Source organism: Crinia signifera, chromosome 3 (genome assembly GCF_055691185.1).
Source record: "Crinia signifera chromosome 3, ASM5569118v1, whole genome shotgun sequence".
NCBI lineage: Eukaryota > Metazoa > Chordata > Amphibia > Anura > Myobatrachidae > Crinia > Crinia signifera.
In genome coordinates, this window is record NC_139219.1 from 318,643,589 (window position 1) to 318,669,581 (window position 25,993).

Sequence of the window (25,993 nt, forward strand, 5' to 3'; positions counted from 1 at the left end):
GAGTACATGGAAGAGGGGGCAGTACAGTAGGAAATATGCCTAAAGGGAAAGTATGGAGTTGCAGTCTTAGAAAATCCACAGCCGCCAAAGACATCCTTGATGGCAGGTGGTGCCCTACAGATCCTGGCACCCTAGGCAGCTGCCTAATGGTAGAGCCGGCCCTGCAGTCAGCCATAATGTAATGGCTGTGTCTATCTATATCTACTTCCATAAATGTAGCCTTACAACGTGAACAGCATAATACCAAGGGATATTCCATATTTTATTTTTTTATTTAGTTTCTTATATAGCGCAGCATATTCCATTGCACTTTACAATTGGAGACAACAGTGATTAAACAAACTGGGTAGATACAAACCAACATATAGGTAGGAGGGCCCTGCTCGCAAGCTTACAATCCATAGGAAGCTTTGGTCTTGGTGGCTCGCTCTGCTTCGTTCGCCACAGGTTACTAAAGGTAATAAAGGTTGATGTGGATATTAAAATGACTAGCCCATGATCTTCTCTTTCCCGTGCTTTCATGGGTCATTCCATGGTAGTCCCCATGTCGGTGCACAACCTGCTAGCGCCGTAGTTCCACCACTGGCCTGAGCCTCCACACCCGGTCTGTATGCCCTCTGTATATTATTATGCGTTCATATCATGTTTGAGCCTACATTTATTCTGTTCTCTTTTTCCTTCTCTTCCAGGGCGACACTTTGCCTATGAATAATATTACATTGGAAATTGGGCAGCAGTGGATCTTTTTTCCTCAACTGATCACATTTGATCCTTCCTTAAATCCGGTCATTTTATCAATCAGTCCAAATGTGAGCAGCGCTGCAGGTGATATCATCATTAATGAAGGACTAAAGATGATACATGCAGTGCAATTTTAGCTTCCGATGCTGACTATATCGGAAGTCTGTGTAGCCTATGGCTGCAGGGTTGTCGATGCGCTACACTGCTGCCGGGGCTCGCGGCCAACCTTACCCCTCTGCTCGCCGCCGCCGCTGGGACCCACGTATCTACTTGTCTGTGGTCCCAGCTCTTTTCCTGGCAGGCTACTGTTAATGAGAAATAGCCCACACAAAATGTCCACCCCCTTACAGCAGACACTTTTTGAGGATGCTAGAGGAGGCGGTGGCCTCCTCCAGCATTCTGCTGTTAGGGGGCGGCCATTTTGTGAGGGTCATTTTCATTAGCAGGAACCAGCCAGGAGGAGAGTCGGGACCGTAGACAAGTAAATCTGCCGGTCACGGCGGTGAGCAGAGGGGTAAGCAGTGGGGTTGGAGGCGGACGGCGGCTACAGGGATGAGCTTTATGTTAAGGGGGGCGGGCTTTATATTTTGGGAGGCGCTGCCCAAATTTCCGGAGGGGGTAATTTAATTTATAGATACGCCACTGACTACACCTGCATACCCTCCAACATGACCCATTTCATTAGGTACAAAATGCTCTGTTCCTGGACTTCCCTTCCAGTGGCAGTTACAGAGATTGGACTCCAGCACAGTCCATAATTCAAAGAGGGGGGGTGACATCAACTGCCAGTGAGTCCATGACAGTGATGTTTGGGGTGGCATGAGGTGTAGCCCCCCTTTTTGAATATTGGACTGTGCTGCAGCCCCAACTCTGCAACTGCCACTGGCAGGGAAGTCCAGAAACAGAACATTTTGTACCTAATGGAATGGGTCATGTTGGAGGATATGCACATGTGCACCTGCCGGGTAACCTTGAAAACGTGCACTGTTGGGGGTACTTGAGGAGTTGGGAACCACTGTACTAGTATAGTCAAAATCTCAAGTAAATATATTGTAGTCAATATTGGTGGTTCTGGGCTCTGGGGAAATTCCATAATCAAAATCTCAGCTTGTGTATTCACCTTTAAATACTTATTAAATTATTCAGGAATGTGGTATTGCAATGCTTCTTTACAGGCTGTTGCAACATTGTTTCAATAAAGTAAAACAAAAAATAGTATTAGTATCTAGAAGCTTTTTAAGTTGTAATGCCCTGTATATTTAATACAGTATACACTACAAGTTGGATGCAGCAAATGCAACAATCTGAAATGATTATAATATATAAATATGTATAAACTATAAATATTAAGGGCTTGATTTAGAGTAGATATCACACAACTAGGTGCTGATTCTGCAACTTGTTACTAGTTATACACACACAGTGAATTTGGTTGCTACACAACTAGGGTGGCCAATCCCGGGATCGGGATCGGCGGGATCCCGGGATTTGGCCTCCAAAATGCCGGGATTTCAATCCCGGGATTGGAGATTCCAATCCCGGGATTTCGGGATTAGACTGCACATGTGCAGTCTAATGCCGGGCAGCGTCTGAGCACCCGCTCAGACGCTGCCCGGCTTCTCCCATACCCGGCGTGCGGCCTGCGCAGCGTGATGAGGTCAGCTGTCACGCTGCGCAGGCCACACAGCGGAGCCGCCCACACACCCAGCAACCCGGCTTATCAGCACACGCCCGCCCACCCGCCAAGCTACGCGACCACCCGAACAGCTACCCAGCCGCCCAGCTGAAGCTGCCCACCCGCCCAGCTGAAGCTGCCCACCCGAAGCTGTTCACCCGCCCGCCCAGCTGAAGCTGCCCACCCGCCCAGCGGACATACCTGCAGCCCACCCGGCTCCCAGCAATATCTGCACGCTCGCCCACCCACCCAGCACCCGCAAATGTAAGTTCTGTGAATGTGCAGGGTGGCCGGGCGTTTTTTTTTTTAAAATTAGGGAAGCCAATCCCGGGATCCCGGGAATCCCGGGATTGAGCATTTTTCAATCCCGAATCCTGGGATTGAAAAAATGCCCCGGGATTGGCTTCCCTATACACAACTTGTAATTAGTTAAATATATCACTGCAGGTGGTGAAACTGGTTGCTAGGCAACCTGTTACTAAATACATACAGTATATATCGCTGCAGATAGGGAAAGTAGTTGCTAGGCAACTTTTTTATTATTTACATATATCGCTGTCAGTAGGGAAACGGGTTGCTAGGTAATTTGTTATCTCTTAAATATTTAGCCAGATCTGTCACTCATCCCCTGTGTATATAACGTTCCCGCCCAGCGGGATACACAAACCCGCCCCCATAGGGAAAAGACCAGTGTTCTATGTGTATAACGTTCCCGCCCAGCGTTATACACAAACCTGCCTCCCCTAAGGAAAAGACCAGTGTTCTACTCACCCCACCCCCTTGACATCACCGCCCCCCGCCCTGCCATGGCTACAGTACACGCCCACCATCCACCATTTCTCCACAGCCACCATCCACCATTACATGCCAGCACCCCCACCCCCCAGACACCCGCGACCCCCCCTCCCGCGATTCGCGGGCCCCCCGCGATACCCACCCTCCCGCGATTCGCGGGACCCCTGCAACTCCTGCGATTCACGGCACCACCCGCGATCCTGCCTCCCGCGATTTGCGGGACCCCCGTGACCCCCCTCCTGCGATTTGTGGGCCCCCATGACCCCCCTCCCGCGATTCGCGGCCCCCCCGCGACCTTACGCGATTCGCGGGCCCCCCCACGCCTCCTCTGCCTCCAGCAATTCACGGCACCCCCCTCGACCTTCCGCGATTCGCAACCCCCCCCCGCGCCTCCCCCGCCTCCAGCAATACACGGCACCCCCGTGCCCCCCCCATCCCGCGGTTTGCGCCCCCCTCCGGCGATTCACGGCACCCCCCGCAGACCCCCTCCCACGATTTCCGGCCCCCCGCGATCCCCCCTCCCACGATTCGCGGGGCCTCCGTGATTCACGGCCCCCATGATTCACCACGCCCCCTCCCACGTTTCGCCGTGCCCCCCTCCCGCTATTTGCGAACCCCAGCCCCCTCCTGCGATTTGCGGCCCCCTGCGACCACCCCTCCCGCCATTCGTGGCCCCCTCCCGCGATTCTAGGCCCCCCTATGATTCGCGCTCCCCCCGCGCGATTTGCGGACCCCCGCCCCGAGATTACACGGCCCCCTCCCGCGATTTGCGGACCCCCTCCTGCGATTCACGGACCCCCATGGCATCTCCCGCACCCCCCTCCCGCGATTTGCAGACCCTCTCCCGCGATTTGCGGACCCCCCCTCCCACGATTCACGCCCCTCTCCCGCGATTCCCCCCCTGTGATTCGCCCCCCCCGCGCGATTTGCGAACCCCTGCCGCGATTCACGGCACCCCAGCGCCCCCCTCCCGCGATTTGCGGACCCCCTCCCGTGATTCACGGACCCCCACGGCACCCCCCCTCCCACGATTTGCGGCCCCCCACGACACCCTTCCGGCAATTCCCCCCCCCCAGTGGACCCCCGCGGCCCCGCTCCTGCATTTCACATAATCCTGTGAGAAATGGGGCATCTTGTACCGCCACTAGCAGGTGCCGCCCCTAGGTGGGAAATCCGGCCCTAGCTGCCGCACTGCAGGTTCCCCCACTGCCAGAAGTGTCCCCACAGTCCTCTGCACCAACACCACAACTTTTATTAATGTCTTGCCCACATACCACTATTATACAGCCTCTTGCTCTCATGCACCCTCACTCCCTCCCAGTGGGAGGAGACGCTCACCCACTGCCGGGAGCTGCATACTGTCCACCCCCCTCTTCCAGTCCTAGGGATGCCCATCGACCATCACTGATTTCAAATCATTGATGGTTTATGGCTGATGTTGAATACTTTTGCCATCGATGTGGGAGGACCAGATGGTTTCCCTACATCAATGGCAAAGGAGAACCGATCAAGTTTAAATTGTTTTTAAGGTGCCGGGACACGGAGCATAGCTTCGCCCCCCCACACCCGGAAGTCCCGCCACCTAGTTCTGATTGACCCACGGCCTATTCAGTCAGATATAATGGATGACCATCGATAGCTACAACAATGGGTTATCCAAGTAATATGTTACTACTATCGATGGCAGGGTGCAAAATTACCATTAATGCCAACCATCGATGGCGTCTGCACCAATGCCCATCCCTACTCTGCAACAGCCAAAAACCTTTACTACCCGTTATGCCCACACACCTCTATCACTGCCCTGCCTCCTGTTCTCCTGCCCCGTAACTTTCGCCAGTGGGGACCCGCTCACCCTGTGTTGCCCACATTCCACTATCATGCTTTACCACCCAGCCTACTGCTCTCATGCACCCTAATTCCCACCCAGTAGTAGGAGACACTGACTCAGGGGCACCGTCCTGTACTGCCACGCTGGACCCTCACCCACTGGCAGAAGCTGCACAGTGTCCCCCACCCTCCTCTTTAGTCCCCCGTATGCCCACACACCCCTATCACTACCCAGCTTCCTGCTCTCCTGAACCGTAACTTTCACCACTGGGGAGTCACTGACGCTGTGTTGCCCACATACCCCTATCATGCCTCATTGTCATAGCCCAGCCTCCTGCTCTCATGCACCCTAACTCCCACCCAGTAGGAGGAGACACTGACTCAGGGCCACCGTCCTGTACTCCTGTGCTGCCACGCTCGACCCTCACCCACTGGCAGAAGCTGCACAGTGTCCCCCACCCTCCTCTTTCGTCCCCCTTATGCCCACACACCCCTATCACTACCCTGTCTTCTGTTTTCCTGTGTCGTGATCTCCGCCAGTGGGGAGCCACTGACCCAAAAACACCCTACTATACTATTGCACACATACACACACACCTAAACAACCACTTTTTAATTAAACAAAACAATACACACCCCCTTCCAAATCATATGCTCTCTATTTAACACATTTCACCTATAACTCAAGTTGCAATACAGGCATCTTTCATACAATTCTAACCATATTTCTCACAATACAAACGTTCACAAATTAAGGGGGCGCAGCCCCTTACGACGGTGTGAAGAGCGCCCGTAGGGCGCGATGAATCACCTAGTTAGTTACATATATCGCTGCGGGTAGGGAAAGTGGTTGCTAGGCTACCTGTTGCAAGTTAAATATATCACTGCAGGTAGGAAAAGTGGTTGCTAGGCGACCTGTTACTAGAAGATATATCGCTGCAGGTAGGGAAAGTGGTTGCTATGCAACCTGTTACTAGTTCATATATAGCTGCAGGAAGGGAAATTGACTGCTAGGCAACCTGTTACTAGTACATATATCACTGCAGGTAGGGAAAGTGGCTGCTAGGCAACCTATTACTAGTTACATATATCGCTATGGGTAGGGAAAGTGGTTGCTAGGCAACCTGTTACTAGTTACATATATCGCTATGGGTAGGGAAAGTGGTTGCTAGGCAACCTGTTACTAGTTACATACTGTATTTCGCTACAGGTAGGTAAAGTAGTTGCTATGGAACTTGTTACATATATTACTGCAGGTAAGGAAAGTGGCACTATGCAACTTGTTACTAGATACATACTGTATATTGCTACAGATACGGAAAGTGGTGGCTGGGCAACCTGTTACTAGTTACATATATCGCTGCAGGTAGGGAAAGTGGTTGCTAGCAATTAACGACTTACGGTGTCCTTATGGATACATTTTCCTGGTAGACTCCTTGCTACTCTAATTGGATGTGTTTTGCTACCTCATATATTCTACCACTAGGTGATTCATCGCGCCCTACGGGCGCTCTTCACACCGTTGTAAGGGGCTGCGCCCCCTAAATTTGTGAACGTTTGTATATGAGAAATATGGTTAGATTTGTATGAAAGATGCCCTGTATTGCAACTTGGGTGTCCGCGAATCGCGGGAGGGGGGGGTCGCGGGGGGTGCCGCGAATTGCGGGAGGGGGGGTCGCGGGGGGTGCCACGAATTGCTGGAGGGGTGGTTGCGGGGGGTGGGGGGTGGCTGCTGCGAATCGCGGGAGGGGAGGGGTTGCAGAGAATCTCGGGAGGGGGGGTGGCGGGGGTGGGTTGCTGCAAATTGCGGGAGGGGGGGTTGCGTCGAATCGTGGGAGGGGGGGTCGTGGGGGGTGTATCGTGAATCGTGGGAGGGGGGTCACGGGGTGGGGTGCCGAGAATTGCGGGAGGGGGGTCGCGGGGGGATGTGTGTGTGCCGTGAATCGCAGGAGTGGGGGTTGCGGGGGGGGGGGGGGGTGACGTGAATCACCATAAGAAAAAATCAACACAGAAAGGTCAACACATGTAAATGTTGACATAAGTGTGGTACTTTATTGGTGTCACATGAGAATGAATATGAAAACATTCAAAAAATGAAAAATAAATCTTCAAAAACTAATGTCAACCTTTTTCATTGTCGACCATAGCCATGTCAGTGTTTTGCATGTGCCATTTAATACTGGGGCTGCCGTGAATCGCGGGGGGGGGGGGGGTGCCGCGAATCGCGGGAGGGCGGGGTTCACGGGGGTACCGGTGGGGGGTTGCCATGAATTGTGGGAGGGGGGGGGTCGCGGGGGGTGCTGGGGGTGCCGCGAATCGCGGGAGGGGGGGTGTGACGCGAATCGCCACGAGAAAAAATCAACACATAAAGGTCAACACATGTAAATGTTGACATAAGTGTGGCACTTCATTGGTGTCCATGTCGACACATGACAATGTATAGGAAAACATTAAAAAAATGAAAAATAAATCTTCAAAAACTCAACCTTTTTCATTGTCGACCATAGCCATGTCAGTGTTTTGCATTTAATCCTGGGACTGCTGCGAATTGCGGGGGGGGGGGGGGTGCTGCGAATCGCGCAAGGGGGGTCGCGGGAGGGTGTTCGTTTTGCCGCGAATCGCGGGAGGAGGGGTGTTTTTGCCGCAAACCACGGGAGGGGGGGTGTTTTTGCCGCGAACCGCGCGGGGGGGGGGTCACGGGGGTGTGTGTTTGCCACGGATCGCAACAGGGGGGGTCGCGGGGGGGGGGGGTGCGGCAGGGGGCGCTCACCTGGTGGCTGTGGAGTAGCAGTGCTGCTGGGCAACATGGGGAGGCAGAGGGTGTCTGGCACTGTCTGTGGGCTCACTGGTCATGTAAGTCAGTCATGTGAGTCAGAGGCTCCACCCAGCGTTATACACACACTCACACACTTTGAGTGACAGATGTAGCCAAATATATAAGAGATTTTTGTGACACCTATGGTACATCTCCAGACCTAAAACAAGATCTATAATTGAATTTTGAATATACTTGATCTTTAGACCATGGTGTTTTTCTATAAATGTAATTGAATCAATTTATACTTAACATTGGCAATAATTTTTGACATGAATCTTACCTACAAAAACATTGTTATATTTTATAATAAAACACATTAATAATTGTACTAATCTTTTCAGTTATTTGTAACTAATGACCCGATTCTTGTATTTTTCATTTAGGTGACCAGGTCTCCTTCATTAGCCTGTCAGACTGTGACAACAATACCCAGTGGGAGGTACAGGTAGCAGTACAGAAAGCTGCTGCCAGGATCCTGAGAGTAACATCGCACGGCATAGAAGTGATTCTGCCCCAACTCTCGCCTGGGATATATAATGTATCTGTTTCAGTTGATGGGATCTCGCTGGCAGCTAAAGGGTAAGCCAGTTCTGAGCACAGCTACTCTTCATGTTTTAAGAGTCCTCTGCAACATATACATGGAACAGGTCCCACAGTGAAAGTACCTAAAAAAACAAAACCTAATAATAATAATAAAAAAAAACAACAACTGTCCAGTCCAGGGGTTAAAGTGGTCCTGGAGAGGTGGTAGAACTCATTTCTCCTGTTACTAATACAACTATCCCCCCCCCCACCCCATGCCCCCATCCCGCATTAGGAAGATCCCGGGACATTACCAGGGTTTTCTACTCCCCCTGCGAATTATAAAATTTGTGCCCTACCTCCAATACTCTATAAAGAGACAGTGATCTCCTAAGGAAGTATCCCCAATCTAAATTGGGGGGTATTCACATTACACTGCATGTAATGCCTCTAATTCATATTACACCACATAGTAGGGCCTCTTATTCAAGTTACTCCTTATACATGTGTGCCACACAGTAGTACTTCTAATACACATCTGCCACACAGTATTGTTGCTTACACATAATGTCCACAGTAGTATTGTCACTTATACACCGAATCCCTCAACAACAGTACCCCTTTACACATAATGCCCACAGTGGTGCCCCTTATAAACATAATACCTACAGTAGTGCCCCTTATACACATAATACCTACAGTAGTGCCCCTTATACACATAATGCCTACAGTAGTGCCCCTTATAAACATAATACCTACAGTAGTGCCCCTTATACACATAATACCTACAGTAGTATCCCTTATACACATAATGCCTACAGTAGTCTCCCTTATACACATTATGCCTACAGTGGTGCCCCTTATACACACAATGCCTACAGTAGTGCCCCTTATAAACATAATACCTACAGTAGTGCCCCTTATACACATAATACCTACAGTAGTATCCCTTATACACATAATGCCTACAGTAGTTCCCCTTATAAACATAATACCTACAGTAGTGCCCCTTATACACATAATGCCCACAGTGGTGCCCCTTATACACATAATGCCCACAGTGGTGCCCCTTATACACATAATGCCTACAGTAGTGCCCCTTATAAACATATCTGCCTAGGTCACTTCAGCAGCTCACCGCTCGTGTCTCCCCCAGCAGCTCACCACCCATGCCTCTTTAGCAGCTCCATGCCCTGAGCCCCTCCAGCAGCTCCATGCCCTGAGCCCCTCCAGCAGCTCCATGCCCAGTGTCCCTCCAGCAGCTCCATGCCCTGAGCCCCATTAGCAGCTCCATGCCCAGTGTCCCTCCAGCAGCTCCATGCCCAGTGTCCCTGCAGCAGCTCCATGCCCAGTGTCCCTCCAGCAGCTCCATGCCCTGTGTCCCTCCAGCAGCTCCATGCCCTGTGTCCCTCCAGCAGCTCTATGCCCAGTGTCTCTCCAGCAGTTCCATGCCCAGTGTCCCTCCAGCAGTTCCATGCCCAGTGTCCCTCCAGCAGCTCCATGCCCAGTGTCCCTCAAGCAGCTCCATGCCCAGTGTCCCTCCAGCAGCTCCATGCCCTGAGCCCCATTAGCAGCTCCATGCCCAGTGTCCCTCCAGCAGCTCCATGCCCAGTGTCCCTCCAGCAGCTCCATGCCCTGAGCCCCATTAGCAGCTCCATGCCCAGTGTCCCTCCAGCAGCTCCATGCCCAGTGTCCCTCCAGCAGCTCCATGCCCAGTGTCCCTCCAGCAGCTCCATGCCCTGTGTCCCTCCAGCAGCTCCATGCCCAGTGTCTCTCCAGCAGTTCCATGCCCAGTGTCCCTCCAGCAGTTCCATGCCCAGTGTCCCTCCAGCAGCTCCATGCCCAGTGTCCCTCCAGCAGCTCCATGCCCAGTGTCCCTCCAGCAGCTCCATGCCCTGAGCCCCATTAGCAGCTCCATGCCCAGTGTCCCTCCAGCAGCTCCATGCCCAGTGTCCCTCCAGCAGCTCCATGCCCTGAGCCCCATTAGCAGCTCCATGCCCAGTGTCCCTCCAGCAGCTCCATGCCCAGTGTCCCTCCAGCAGCTCCATGCCCAGTGTCCCTCCAGCAGCTCCATGCCCTGTGTCCCTCCAGCAGCTCCATGCCCTGTGTCCCTCCAGCAGCTCCATGCCCAGTGTCTCTCCAGCAGTTCCATGCCCAGTGTCCGTCCAGCAGTTCCATGCCCAGTGTCCCTCCAGCAGCTCCATGCCCAGTGTCCCTCCAGCAGCTCCATGCCCAGTGTCCCTCCAGCAGCTCCATGCCCTGAGCAGCCCCATTAGCAGCTCCATGCCCAGTGTCCCTCCAGCAGCTCCATGCCCAGTGTCCCTCCAGCAGCTCCATGCCCTGAGCCCCATTAGCAGCTCCATGCCCAGTGTCCCTCCAGCAGCTCCATGCCCAGTATCCCTCCAGCAGTTCCATGCCCAGTGTCCCTCCAGCAGTTCCATGCCCAGTGTCCCTCCAGCAGCTCCATGCCCAGTGTCCCTCCAGCAGCTCCATGCCCTGTGTCCCTCCAGCAGCTCCATGCCCAGTGTCCCTCCAGCAGCTCCATGCCCTGTGTCCCTCCAGCAGCTCCATGCCCAGTGTCCCTCCAGCAGCTCCATGCCCTGTGTCCCTCCAGCAGCTCCATGCCCAGTGTCCCTCCAGCAGCTCCATGCCCAGTGTCCCTTCAGCAGCTCCATGCCCAGTGTCCCTCCAGCAGCTCCATGCCCAGTGTCCCTCCAGCAGCTCCATGCCCAGTGTCTCTCCAGCAGCTCCATGCCCAGTGTCTCTCCAGCAGCTCCATGCCCAGTGTCCCTCCAGCAGCTCCATGCCCAGTGTCTCTCCAGCAGCTCCATGCCCAGTGTCTCTCCAGCACTTCCACCCCCTCTAGTATCAAGTAACTGCTTATGGTCTAAAAGGTTGACAGTGTCTAGACAGTCAGTCAGTAGGTCGACACCAAAAGGGCGACATATAGAAAAGGTCTTGGTCTATGGTAAAGTATAAAAAAAAGTCTAAAGAAAGGAGGTTATGGGTCATTGGGTCGCCCAAATTTAGGTCGACATGCATTGGGTCTACCACTGAAGGTCGACAGTTCTTAGGGCGACACCTGAAATAGGTCAACATGGGTAAGGTCGACAGGGTCTGAAGTTCGACACAAGCATTATGTTGACAATTGGAAAAAATTGCAAAAAACTTATGTCGACCTTTTGACTGTCAACCTTCCTATTGTCAACATGATGATTGTGTTGACCTTCAGACCCTGTAGACCTTACCCATATCGACCTATTTCAGGTGTCAACCTAAGACCTGTCGACCTTCGGTGATCGACCCAATGCATGTCGACCTTAATAAAGTCGACCTAATGACTGTATACCAGAAAGGAAAAAAAAATTGTCATCCGTTCCATGTGTCGACCATTACCACGTTGTCATTTTTGCTTGTGTTGACTTTATGTTTATGTCGACCTTAGGCATGTCTACCATGTAGTGTTGACCATATAGCTCTGCTACACTAGGGGCCTGATTCTGGTTCACTCGCAAAAGCAAATTCTCTCTCATAGACAAAACCATGTGCACTGCAGGTGGGGCAGATGTAACATGTGCAGAGAGAATTAGATTTGGGTGAGTTATTTTGTTTCTGTGCAGGGTAAATACTGGCTGCTTTATTTTTACTCTGCAATATAGATATCAGTTTAGAGGACAAACTTCACCCAAATGTAACTCTCTCAGCACGTGTTACATCTGCCCCACCTGCAGTGCACATGGTTTTGTCCATTAGAGAGATTTTGCTTTTACGAGTGAACCAGAATCAGGCCCCTAGTGTAGCAGAGCTATATACAATCTTGTATAGCATGTCATTACATTATATGGTAACCTTAAAGGCACTGTTTTGTTTGACAATAAACATCCCCTGTGCTGTAGCTTGCAGTACACCTGAGGGTGTTTACCCTACATTCTATTTTGGAATGGGTACAAGAACTATGTACATAGTGCCGGGAGGAAGTTGAGCAGCCAGTGGGAGAAATAAACGTTGTTACATTGTGGATGCTCGTTCCGGGAGATAAGAGATGGGAAATCCGATTATCACATGGGAACCCCGTCCTGGTGTTTTCAGAAGAAACAACACCTGCTTCTACCAGGTAGACTACTGGGGGGGGGGGGGGGGGGGTTATTTACTAAGATGGGAGTTCTATTCAAGATGGGATGTTGCTATGGGCAACCAGATTCTATCTAATAGAAGGACGACTTGGAATCTTTAAGATTTCAGACACAATTTCCCTTGAAATCCCCGGCAGCTTCCCAGACACTCGGTGGATCTCATGTGTGTAATTTCACATAAGATCTATTGTATGTTCTGCAACTCCCAGCATACTGGTCATTAGCGGCATCTTCAGATCATACAACAAGATCCATCTCTAGGCCCGCGCATCGGATTGTAATCGTACCAAAACGCCTCACGATGAAAAGCACACACAATGCATTGTGCGAGGTGTCAAAATCGTGCATTCGTCCAGACAATAAGATATCAGGGGCGGGACTGCTGAAACTCCAGTCCCAGACAATAAGCCATCAAGGGCGGGACTGCTGAAACTCCAGCCCCAGACAATAAGCCATCGGGGGCGGGACTGCTGAAACTCCAGCGCCAGACAATAAGCCATCAGGGGCGGGACTGCTGAAACTCCAGCCCCAGACAATAAGCCATCAGGGGCGGGACTGCTGAAACTCCAGCCCCAGACAATAAGCCATCAGGGGCGGGACTGCTGAAACTCCAGCCCCAGACTATAAGCCATCAGGGGCGGGACTGCTGAAACTCCAGCCCCAGACAATAAGCCATCAGGGGCGGGACTGCTGAAACTCCAGCCCCAGACAATAAGCCATCGGGGGCGGGACTGCTGAAACTCCAGCCCCAGACAATAAGCCATCGGGGGCGGGACTGCTGAAACTCCAGCCCCAGACAATAAGCCATCGGGGGCAAGACTGCTGAAACTCCAGCCCCAGACAATAAGCCATCAGGGGCAGGACTGCTGAAACTCCAGCCCCAGACAATAAGCCATCAGGGGCAGGACTGCTGAAACTCCAGCCCCAGACAATAAGCCATCAGGGGTGGGACTGCTGAAACTCCAGCCCCAGACAATAAGCCATCAGGGGTGGGACTGCTGAAACTCCAGCCCCAGACAATAAACCATCAGGGGTGGGACTGCTGAAACTCCAGCCCCAGACAATAAGCCATCAGGGGCAGGACTGCTGAAACTCCAGCCCCAGACAATAAGCCATCAGGGGTGGGACTGCTGAAACTCCAGCCCCAGACAATAAGCCATCAGGGGTGGGACTGCTGAAACTCCAGCCCCAGACAATAAACCATCAGGGGTGGGACTGCTGAAACTCCAGCCCCAGACAATAAGCCATCAGGGGCGGGACTGCTGAAACTCCAGCCCCAGACAATAAGCCATCAGGGGCGTGACTGCTGAAACTCCAGCCCCAGACAATAAGCCATCAGGGGCGGGACTGCTGAAACTCCAGCCCCAGACCATAAGCCATCAGGGGCGTGACTGCTGAAACTCCAGCCCCAGACAATAAGCCATCAGGGGCGGGACTGCTGAAACTCCAGCCCCAGACCATAAGCCATTAGGGGCGGGACTGCTGAAACTCCAGCCCCAGACAATAAGCCATCAGGGGCGGGACTGCTGGAATGCCAGTCCCAGGCTTAGACAGTAAGGCGACCCGGGACTGTAAGTGACTTTTGTTGCAAAGGAATTGGCATAAAGTTGCATGACCTGGATCTTGTGCATCATTTCGCTGACCTTTGTCTTCTACCTAGGTTCGTGTCCGAGATAGTACAGGTGTGTGTGTTTGAGAACAGGTGTATGTAGACGTGTGTATAGCTGTAATGATTACGTACGGTGGATTCGGAGAAATATTCATTATTGTTTAGTAAAGGCTTATTGTGCCTGTTATGTTATATTTCAAAGCACCGGGAGACCATTAAAATACAGGAGCCGCAGTCTCTTCTCCGTCGCATATATCTCATTTGCTTTGTCAAGTTCATATGGTCTTAGTGCTGGCGTAACGATTTGATGCGCCTAATTATCCTCTCTAACGCTGTCCGAATAATTGTTGGAATTAATCAGCTTTGAAAAGCTGTTTGAGCCGATGATGAAAAGAGTATCCCGTGGACGGCTGCGAGCATTGTCGCTGCTGGCAAGGGCGCTGTTTCTGCAAGGAGCAACGTGACCGGCAGGAAAAGTGACATCACATTTCCAGATGCAATTATCATTCACAGGAGGCCAAACAAAGTTACAGTAGCTGAGAGAACTTTTCACATGTTCCTTTATGGTTTTACAGGTTTCAGCCAACCATCAGATACATCCTGGAGACGTACCACGTGGAACCTTGCTGTGGCTCGTTCTTGGGTAATGACACAGAATTTTCATTTCAAAAGTCATTAGCCAAACAGTTAATTTTGATGGTTTATATTTTGTAGTTTTTACATTACTGCTATTACATTGCAGTGTCTTTTTTTTTTTTATGTATAGCTTTGACTTTGCTTTTTGGTTCTTTATGATTTTTGAATATATGACCAGACAATGGGACGAGTCAGTTTAAATAAGCACCTTATACTGTACTGTAGTTGGGTCAGTGAGGCCTTTGAAGTCCTCTAAGAATGTAGGACAATCCCTTAATCTTCCATGGATGACCTGCGATGATAGGAATCCAGAACCTGTTTTTATGTCAAAGGCCACAGACTTTACTTACAATTTAATTTACATTTTAAACTGGTTACTGGGCCGATTTTACTCGTTCTTTTCAAAATTCGGCCCCGTCTACGGTGGTGGGGGTCTGCGCATGCGCATAGGCTAGGCGTTCGCACGTTGATTAGCAGCCAACAGTGTGTGCACCGATAAAAATGCTGGCCAGACCCCAGGGAACGCATGTCTCGTGATGTCAGCGCCCGCCCCCCAATTCGGTGGATAGTGGGCATCTGAAAAGTAAGTAATCATTCGATAGTCAGCTATAGTTGAATGATCTCCTCCATTCGGCCAAATGCGAGGGTATGTGTCCGCATACACATCCCCTCCCATGCTAGGGAGGTGATTCAGGAAAGTACTGTAAGTGAACCACTGTTTTATGGAGATGTTCCCAAAGACTGTGAGATAGACTAGGTGAAGGAGAAGGTGCAACATTGCAGACCGTATATTAAGAGATATCGCTGGTCCACTGGTTTCGTGGTTCATAAATGATCTTTACAACTCTTCAAGTTTTTTTTTTTTTATGTAGTACAGAAGATTCAAAAACTGCCCAAGTCCATTCATACAGTATATAAACGTTGTGTTTTTGTATCTTTTATTAGGTGGGACTATTATCAGCATTTTCGGTAAAGGATTGAGTTCCAATACGTCACTCATTTCGGTAACTGTTGGAGGACAACCCTGTAGATCTCTATCATCCACTCAGGATATCATTGAGTGCCAGACACCACCTTACCTCTATTTTAGCACAGAGGAAGCAAACGTGACTGTCCCTCTAAAGATTTCACTTGCAAATATATCTACCCAGAAGATCATTCCCGATTCAGTTAACACCAGTGGTCTTGTCTTTACCTACCATAAAGACTTCACGCCAACTGTCTCGAATCTGTCTTGGTCAAGAGCAAACGACAGCTTGTGGTTGCACCTTGTGGGATTCAACCTAACAAATTCATTAATTCTCTTCAAAAATGTTCAGGGTGGGGCGGAATATAAAACGAACTACACAGATCTACAGCACTCTGGGTTTCTAATACCTCTCCATAATTTTACTGTAGGGAAATACCGTATGAATGTCTACAATGATAAATTTGGATTTGCTAACATCACATCAGAGGAGCAGACATTTGAGATTGTCCATAATGTGTCCGCCTTATCTCCTGAAGAAGGCCCATCGTGCGGTGGAACCATTCTCACAATATTTGGATCTTTTTATGCATCCACTAAAAACACAACAACCGTAACCCTAACAAGCGATTATGCTTGCACTGTTGTAAGCGTTAACAGAACCACAATCCAATGTGCTCTCAAGGCGAACAACAACCAGAATATATCATTCCCCGTCTCTGTTGATGTCATGGTCATTGTTGACAGAGTTCCTGGAATCTGCAAAAGACGAAACTGCATTTTCCGCCTAGTTCCAGAACAGGTCCCAGTGGTCAATAAAATTCTGACAAAACTTGAAAAGACAATCTTTGTTCTCTACGTTCTTGGTCAACGGTTAAACGACAGAATCCAAATTGTGGTGGACAATAGCTTAGAATGCAAGGTGGCCTCCTGGAATGAGACAATGGTGGGATGTCACCTCGAAGACTCTATCCGCCCTGGGAATCATACAGTGCGTTTCCCATTTGCAGGAGATGGAGATAAGTGTCTATTGCTGGAACCCTTTAATTTTTCAATTCACCCACAAATAACAAAGATGTATCCTCTGCATTTTGGAATTAATGGAGGTGGTTGTTTAACCATCGAAGGAGTAGGTTTCCAAGGACACAACTCTACCATAGTCCTGGTAGGAAATCTCCGCCACTGTGCTATAACTACTGCTAATTACACCATGATCAAATGTACGATCCCACCAGGAATCGGAACCCTGAGAATAACAATACAAGTGGATGATTATAACTACACCACCGATAACATCTATTTGGATGAACCATACACCCCAGTGGTGCATTCTGCCCTGGCAAAGGATTCTGTGTTAGTGTTGGATGTGTCAGGAGTCACAGCTGTAGACCTCGTACACATCACAGTTGGAGGTTACAATTGTACCAATGTATCTGGATGCATGCCAGCGGTACAATGCTCTGTCCCTGATCTTCCAGCTGGGACATATGGAATCCAGTTTCTCGATAGTGAAAGAGGGTGGGCCATGTCAAATATCACAGTGAAGATCCCACTGACCGTCACTTCATTGAGGAATAACATTGGTGAGTGTATAGGGCAGACACATGGTTTGCAATATTTTTTATAGTTAATGTGGTCAATTTACTATAGTGTGGGTTTTAATAAGTGAGAGGTCAGATTCTACTTACCATTTATCTAACACCTACTAGACGATAATAGCTAACACTTGATTGGTTGATTGATGAGCAACATCTCTCGCTTCTAAAAACTAAAAACTGCATACTTACCCAACAATAAAGGGTATATTTACTAAAGTGTAAATGCCGGCATGTAAACTCTGCTGTGATGGTGACTTGAATCCTACACCCACAGTCGGATTACACCCATAGTCTTACGGCCCCCATACACTAGTAAGATTTGGGACGATTTCACCCGATCCCGACAAGAAATCGGCCCAAATTGGATGAGTGTGACATCCCATCTGTCCCAATATGGGGTCCTGTGCGCATCGGTTAGAACTCTACAGATTGAACCTGCTGCACATCGGACTGGACCAATCAGCGGCACGTCTTAGGTGCACCCACAGTGTATTGGGTCTGATCCGTATGGGTGAGCCCCTAAACTTAGGTCCTTGTTGCTGAGATCACTGGCAGACCACTCACTGACATAAAAAAAAGTATCAGGATTTCTTTGCACGTCGCCCATACGCATGTGCAATGTCTTGATAATCGGACACTGTGCAAATACGCACAACAGTGATCAGGTCTGAATCGGACCCATTGCTGCTATATAATATGATATCCACCATCATCAGGGGACAGGCACAAATATCCATATATCATATTATGGCAGCAATAGCGGATCCCCTCTGTCTTTGTGCTGGACCCCTCCTTCCCTACAGCCTAGGGATGGCCATCAGCCAATAATGATTCATATCCATCGATGGTTTATAACCAATAGGGAATGCTTTTATAATCAATGGGGGGAGAACCACATAGTTCAGTTTTTTTTTTGTTTTTTTTTACAAGGTGCCAGGACACTGAGTATTGCCCCGCCCCCTGACACCATGGTGTCACCTGTGTATTTTTACTCTGGGTCACACACCTGTCGCCCTAACCCATGTTGACCTAACGCATGTGTCGACCTAAACACATGTTGACCTTGTCCCATGTCGACCTAGACACATGTCGACCTTCACCCATGTTGACATGGAACCCTGTTGACCTTGCCACCTGTCGACCCAACAGTGTCGACCTAATGACTGTCGATCTAAGTGTGGTCGATAAAACGTTCCACACCCAATTTAGGGGTTGATGTACCAAGCAGTGATGAGTGACAAAGTTGCCAATAGTGACCAATCAGCTCAGAGGAACCATTTATCAGGCACATTCATTAAAGGAACTCTCCTGTGTTAATATCTGCAGACTGCATGAAAAGCGGGACTCTCCATATATCTGGGACTGGCTTCTCCAGTGGCAACACGTCCATTACTTTTTGTGGCTCTCAGTGTGACGTGTCCGACAAACTGACCACGCCGACAGACGTCTACTGTTCTAACTGGAGGCTAAACAGTAAGTTGACCAAAGAGTTTTAATCTGCCATTGTGTATTACTGTCCATTTTCTATAAGAAAGTCTTTCCTGTTGCTTATGAACCACAAGTCCCATCATGTCCTGATATTATTGCCCACTTTCTATATAAGTTTTTCTTCTAATGAAGAAATGAATGTCTTTCAACAACAGTCACAGATCAAATTAGGGAAAATTCATTGAATAGGTAGAGATCCATGGGCATATGGAAGAGCAGCCACATATAGTAAGAATCTTAAGGGTATGGAAGAGCAGCCACAGATCATTGGTAGAGAACCATGAGTGTATAGAAGAGCAGCCAAAGACAGTAAGTAAAGAACCATGGGCATAAGGAAAATCAGACACAGACAGTAAGTAGAGAACCATGGCCGTATGGAAGATCAGCAACAGACAGTAAGTAGGGAAGCATGGCCCTATGGAAGACCAGTCAAAGATAGTAAGTAGAGAACCATGGGCATAAAGAAGATCAGCCACAGACAGCAAGTAGAAAACCATGGGCGTACAGAAGATCAGCTATAGATAGTAAGTAAAAAGCCATGGGCGTACAGAAGAGCAGCCAAAGACAGTAAGTAGAGAACCATGGGCATACAGAAGACCAGTCACAGATAGTAAGTAAAGAACCATGTGTATACAGAAGACCAGCCGCAGACAGTAAGAAAAGTACCTTTGGCATACAGAAGAGCAGCCACAGACAGTAAGTAGACCATGGGCGTACAGAAGAACAGCCACAGATAGTAAGTAGTGAACCATGGGCGTACAGAAGACCAGCCACAGACAGTAAGTAGAGAACCATGGACATACAGAAGATCAGCCACAGACAGTTAGTAGAGAACCATGGACATACAGAAGTCCAGCCACAGATAGTAAGTAAAGTACCTTTGGCGTACAGAAGAGCAGCCACAGATAGTATATAAGAGCCATGGGCATACAGAAGACCAGCCAAAGATAGAATATAGAGAACCATGGGCATACAGAAGACCAGTCACATACAGTAAGTAGAGAACCATGGCCGTAAGGAAAACCAGCCACAGATAGTAAATAGAGAAGCATGGCCGTATGGAAGACCACAGATAGTAAGTAGAGAACCATGGCCGTATGGAAGATCAGCCACAGACAGTAAGTAGAGAACCATGGGCATACAGAAGACCAGCCACAGATAGTAAGTAGAGAACCATGGGCATACAGAAGATCAGCCACAGACAGTAAGTAGAGAACCATGGGCATACAGAAGACCAGCCACAGATAGTAACTAGAGAACCATGGGCATACAGAAGACCAGCCACACATAGTAAGTAGAGAACCATGGGCATACAGAAGAGCAGCCACAGATAGTAACTAGAGAACCATGGGCATACAGAAGACCAGTCACAGATAGTAACTAGAGAACCATGGGCATACAGAAGACCAGCCACAGACAGTAACTAGAGAACCATGGGCATACAGAAGACCAGCCACAGATAGTAAGTAGAGAACCATGGGCATACAGAAGACCAGCCAGACAGATAGTAACTAGAGAACCATGGGCATACAGAAGACCAGTCACAGATAGTAACTAGAGAACCATGGGCATACAGAAGACCAGCCACAGATAGTAACTAGAGAACCATGGGAATACAGAAGACCAGCCACAGATAGTAACTAGAGAACCATAGGAATACAGAAGACCAGCCACAGATAGTAACTAGAGAACCATGGGCATACAGAAGACCAGTCACAGATAGTAACTAGAGAACCACTGGCATACAGAAGACCAGTCACAGATAGTAACTAGAGAACCATGGACATACAGAAGACCAGTCACAGATAGTACTGTAAGTATAATAGAACCATGGCCGTACGGAATAGCGGCTACGGATTCTATACAACTCAGAGCCAGTCCGATTAGTTCCACTTTAAATCAAAGAGAGCTAAACTTCTCAATTTGTGTCACATATACTTTATTTCATGTCAGGATTAGTAAGCTGAGGGCACTTCAGCTGCCGTGGTACTACAAGTCCCAGCTCTCTCTCCTGCCACTGCCTACCAGATCCACAACTCCTGTGAAGAACCAGCCAGATACTATACTGTCACATTACTCTCAGGGAAGAATTACGTCATGTCATTTTTAATCTATTCCCTCTGCGCTGTTTGCACTTGTATAATGAGTTTTTTGGCTGGTGCGAGGCTGGGAAAAAGGAAGAGTCCTTAAGTCATAATGGCTGCGATATGATGGGAAACGTGTGACACATTTACATAGATGAGTTTCTCTCATGGGAAAAAATAACATCACGTTTTACTGTGTTTGAACAATAAGTGACGTGTCTTACGGTACATTAGGAGATGAGGCTGAAAATCACAGCTGCCGACGCCAAATACAACAAACATTACACAACTTTAATTAAAATCGAGTAACAAGGCAGAGTGGTTAGAGGTTGTAAAATATTTGTTTCCGTGCAGTCATTATATGAGAATCCCACACCGCAGAGAAAGAGAGAGACCGAGAGAGAGAGAGAGAGAGAGAGAGATAGAAAGAGTGCACAAGCCAGTTACTGAAGTGATTCATACAGTACTTTATACAGCTCACCAAGAACCCCAAATGTCTGTTTATATATTTACCAACTCACCCAGAGGGCGGGATACAGTACACTGTGGCAGTGGCGTAACTAAGTTTTGCGCCCCCCCCCCCCCCCGCCGCCGCCCCGCCAAGCACCCCCAATCCCCCGCCGCCCATGCAAACCCCCCTCCCCCCCAATCCCCCGCCGCCCCGCCGCCCATGCAAACCCCCCCCCACACCCATACTGCAGCCTTACCTATCGCGCTGGTCCCGGTGGCTCCGTTCTTCTTCTGCTGAGGACCACCACAAAATGGCCGCTCCCATACAGCAGATAATTTCAGAGAACTGTGTGCTATATGGGGGCGGCCATTTTGTGGTGGTCCTCAGCAGAAGAAGAACGGAGCCACCGGGACCAGCGAGATAGGTAAGTCTGCGGGGGATTGGGGGGGGTGTAACTATAGCACCGCAGCCCCCGGCGCCCCCACATGCACAGCGCCCCCCGCGGTGGCGGGGGCTGCGGTGCTATAGTTACGCCGCTGCACTGTGGGCCTGATTCACAACACACCACCCGCATCCTCTCCCTAGCACGTGGGGGGATGTGTACGAGCACACATTCCCTCACATGTGGCTGAAGGGGAGAGAAATAATTTGGTGCCTGCCGACCAATGAATGATTTCTCTCCCCTTCGGAAATAAGTCACTGAAAACTGACTTTTATTTCAGACGGAGATGGCCGAAAAGGGGGCGGGCACTGACGTCATGTCGAATTAGGACTTGAAGGATCGGGTCTGAATCGGCACCTGTCTGTATCAAGGGGCCTAATTCAGAACTGATCGCACAGCTGCAAATTTGCAAGCGGGGCGATTATCGATAGACTGCGCACGCGTACCGCCCGTAGTCCACATGCTCAAGGCCGTCCTGCGATAAAAGCCTGTTACTTTTGTAACCACTGGCCATTTGCAAGGTGATTGACAAGACCTCAGCGTTTAGGGGTGGTAAGCGGCTGTTTTCTGGGGTGTCATGGAAAACATGACGTCAGCTCCGGCACCAATCAGCCTGTTTGTATCACAGCCGCTGAGTAAGACCTGGGCTACGCACAGACTGCACACACTGGGGAATTATTCCATAATGAGGGGCGTGGCCAGGTGTGTGATTAGAAGTCATGTGACATCAGCTCTGCCCTGATCAGCCTGTTTGTATCACAGCCACTGAGTAAGACCTGGGCTACGCACAGACTGCGCAAACTGGGGAATTATTCCATAATGAGGGGCGTGGCCAGGTGTGTGAGGGGAAGTCATGTGACATCAGCTCCGCCCTGATCAGCCTGTTTGTATCACAGCCACTGAGTAAGACCTGGGCTACGCACAGACTGCGCAAACTGGGGAATTATTCCATAATGAGGGGCGTGGCCTGGTGTGTGAGGGGAAGTCATGTGACGTCAGCTCCAGCACCAATCAGCCTGTTTGTATCACAGCCGCTGAGTAAGACCTGGGCTACGCACAGACTGCGCAAACTGGGGGATTATTCCATGGTGAGGGGGGTGGCCAGGTGTGTGAGGGGAAGTCATGTGACATCAGCTCCGCCCTGATCAGCCTGTTTGTATCACAGCCGCCGAGTAAGACCTGGACTATGCGCAGACTGCGCAAACTGGGGAATTATTCCATAATGAGGGGCGTGGCCTGGTGTGTGAGGGGAAGTCATGTGACATCAGCTCCGCCCTGATCAGCCTGTTTGTATCACAGCCGCTGAGTAAGACCTGGGCTACGCACAGACTGCGCAAACTGGGGAATTATTCCATAATGAGGGGCGTGGCCTGGTGTGTGAGGGGAAGTCATGTGACATCAGCTCTGCCCTGATCAGCCTGTTTGTATCACAGCCACTGAGTAAGACCTGGGCTACGCACAGACTGCGCAAACTGGGGAATTATTCCATAATGAGGGGCGTGGCCAGGTGTGTGAGGGGAAGTCATGTGACATCAGCTCCGCCCTGATCAGCCTGTTTGTATCACAGCCGCTGAGTAAGACCTAGGCTACGGACAGACTGCGCAAACTGGGGAATTATTCCATGGTGAGGGGCGTGGCCAGGTGTGTGAGGGGAAGTCATGTGACGTCAGCTCTGGCGCCAATCAGCCGCTGAGTAAGACCTGGGCTACGCACAGACTGCACACACTGGGGAATTATTCCATGGTGAGGGGTGTGGCCAGGTGTATGAGAAGAAGTCATGTGACATCAGCTCCGCCCTGATCAGCCTGTTTGTATCACAGCCGATGGCTGCACACAGTGGGGGAATAATTCCATGGTGAGCGGCTTGCGGATGGATTTGCAGCTATTCGCAATATATTTACAACCCATGCTGAGTAATTTGCAGGCTTGGCGTTATTTCATGCTGGCGGGGCGACGTGTACCCAAGCAAAACTTTCCAGAGTTAGTGCCCCATAGATGTTGTACATAGAAGCCTCTGCGCTCAAACCCCACCCACAGCCCCCACTGAGGCCACGAATGAGCGAAAGGACTCCCAAGTCACAACCACAGTCCTCACATTTTGAGGGTAATTATTTGCAATTATTTCAGCAAAGGACATTACTAAGCACAGCCATGCCTACATTAAGGACAGGGTGTTGATACATCACACCCAGAATGTCCAGGAGACAATCCGCAAGAATCCTGACCATTTGGATCGCTGCATTTTGCAGGGAGTCGGGACTGTTATGACGCCACAATACCCTGTAGTCACTTCTGGCACCTCTTTTTCCAGAACTCCTGGAGGGGAGTCCTACAAAGTCAGCAACTATGGTCCATACTAAGTACCCCCTTTATAGGGCTGATTCTGAGTCATACGCAGTAGTGGTTGTATGTGCATGGTGCCACGGCAGCCTAGTAATGCGCAGACCCATGCCACTACTGTCACTGAATCACCCATACCACCCATACCACCCAAAGACAGATGTGACTTATGTCCATCCCACTCAGGACTGGGTACGTATTTGTGTCCGACCCTGAACCAACCTCAAATGTACCAATATATTGTAAGTACATTTATGGCAAGCCACGCCTAATGTATTCATATGTTACTTACCCATGTACGCATACCACAGGATGAGGGCATAGGACACCGAGACCATGTAATGACGCTGAGGACCGATCAGAGTATGTGACCATGTATTACATTGCTATGCTGCTGGGACCCAGCCAGGGGGCACTGTGTGGAAACCTGTGCGGCCACCTCTTCCAACCACTCTATAATCTCTAGGTTTTACCAGTTCTGGTTGATAGGTCGACAGTCAATAGACGTTCATACTTTACTGTTCCCGATCGTAGTCCACATAAATGCTAATCTGTGATGTGATGTGAGGGGGTGCGGTACACTAATGTTTTTTTTTTTATGTGATGAAACCTACAAATTGTCACCAAATACTTGTGCAGACCCTTTCATGTGTCATCATCAGACTGCTCTGCTCCATCCAGACTAATGGAAATATTATTTCCTATGTTACTTTTCTAGGCCCTTCTGAGGGGCTTATTTACTAAGATGGGAGTTCTTTTGAAGATGGCATGTTGCTATGGGTAACAAATCCGATTATAGCTATTATAGTCTGGTGCTATATAAATAAGATGCGTTGGTCCCTTTGGACCAAAGGGCCCATGTGCCCATTATAGGTTCACCACTGCCATCCCTACTTCTGGCATTTTCCAGAATTGCCCGATGTATGGTCCAACCATGCATTGGATTACAGAAAAGGCTACAAACCGAGTATATTACCACAAAAATGCAATTCTCAAACCTTGTAAAATGGGGGAAAATGGTTGCTAAGGGCAACTCCTTTAGAAGGTTGGCAAAACACTTAAACCATAAAGATGAGGAACAGTGTTATACCCCTTTCACTCGCACTTATAACCCAGGTATTGCCAGGTCAACCTGGGACAAGGCGTGTTGAGAAAAAAAACAAAGTGATTAAGCCAGGTCAATCAACCCGGCAATTCAACCCAGGTTACAAGAAGGGTTTAATCTGGATCACCCAGGTGGCAACCCAGGTCGGAGCCAAGTTCAAAATCCCTGTTCGACCCGGGTTTACTATGTGAAAGCAGTAATAGCCTTATACAGTATGACCTACTGTAGGATTTTATACTGGCCCAAGATGTGTCATGTGGTGTAATGTGAAGTCAAGCTGATTATGTGTATATGTATTTTTAAATCGTATGGTCTGTCTTCCCCTGCACTATGTTTGTGAGTTTCTAGTGCAGGAACCCTAATTAATGCAGCCACAGGAGAAAATATAGCTACATTATATATGGTAAAAAGTAATTCATACAGTGTATGCCTGCAATCTCCACTAGGTGGCACTGCAAGAATGCTTTTTCTTTAAACATTCACTGAAGCTCTAATACCATACGCTGTGGTACAACCTATGGTAATGCAGTACTTTAAGTGGGTTATTGCGGCAAACTGTTGAACCCAAATTTGCGTTTCCAGCGGAAATTAGCATTTTGTTTTTGTGTGCCCCCCCCCTTTGAGCAATTGGGTAAAATATTTTTTCAAAGGACAAATATTGGGCACAGCGCACAACCTCTGTACCAATGAGTAATAATTATAGGCTTGGTGGAGTCCTCGTACACCCAACGTTTCTGCATCCTAGGGTGTGCATAGACG

The 25,993-nt window shown here is 49.5% G+C and overlaps 1 protein-coding gene across 1 annotated transcript in view; it reads left to right on the forward strand.

Moving 5' to 3' along the window:
• PKHD1 (PKHD1 ciliary IPT domain containing fibrocystin/polyductin) overlaps window positions 1-25,993 on the forward strand; it is a 378,814-nt gene that overhangs the window by 38,962 nt on the left and 313,859 nt on the right. The window contains exons 20-24 of the mRNA XM_083175049.1: window positions 690-825; window positions 8,243-8,438; window positions 14,699-14,766; window positions 15,705-17,309; window positions 18,651-18,797. Of these exons, the coding sequence (XP_083031175.1) occupies window positions 690-825; window positions 8,243-8,438; window positions 14,699-14,766; window positions 15,705-17,309; window positions 18,651-18,797 (2,152 nt within the window). The remainder of the gene's footprint in view (window positions 1-689; window positions 826-8,242; window positions 8,439-14,698; window positions 14,767-15,704; window positions 17,310-18,650; window positions 18,798-25,993) is intronic.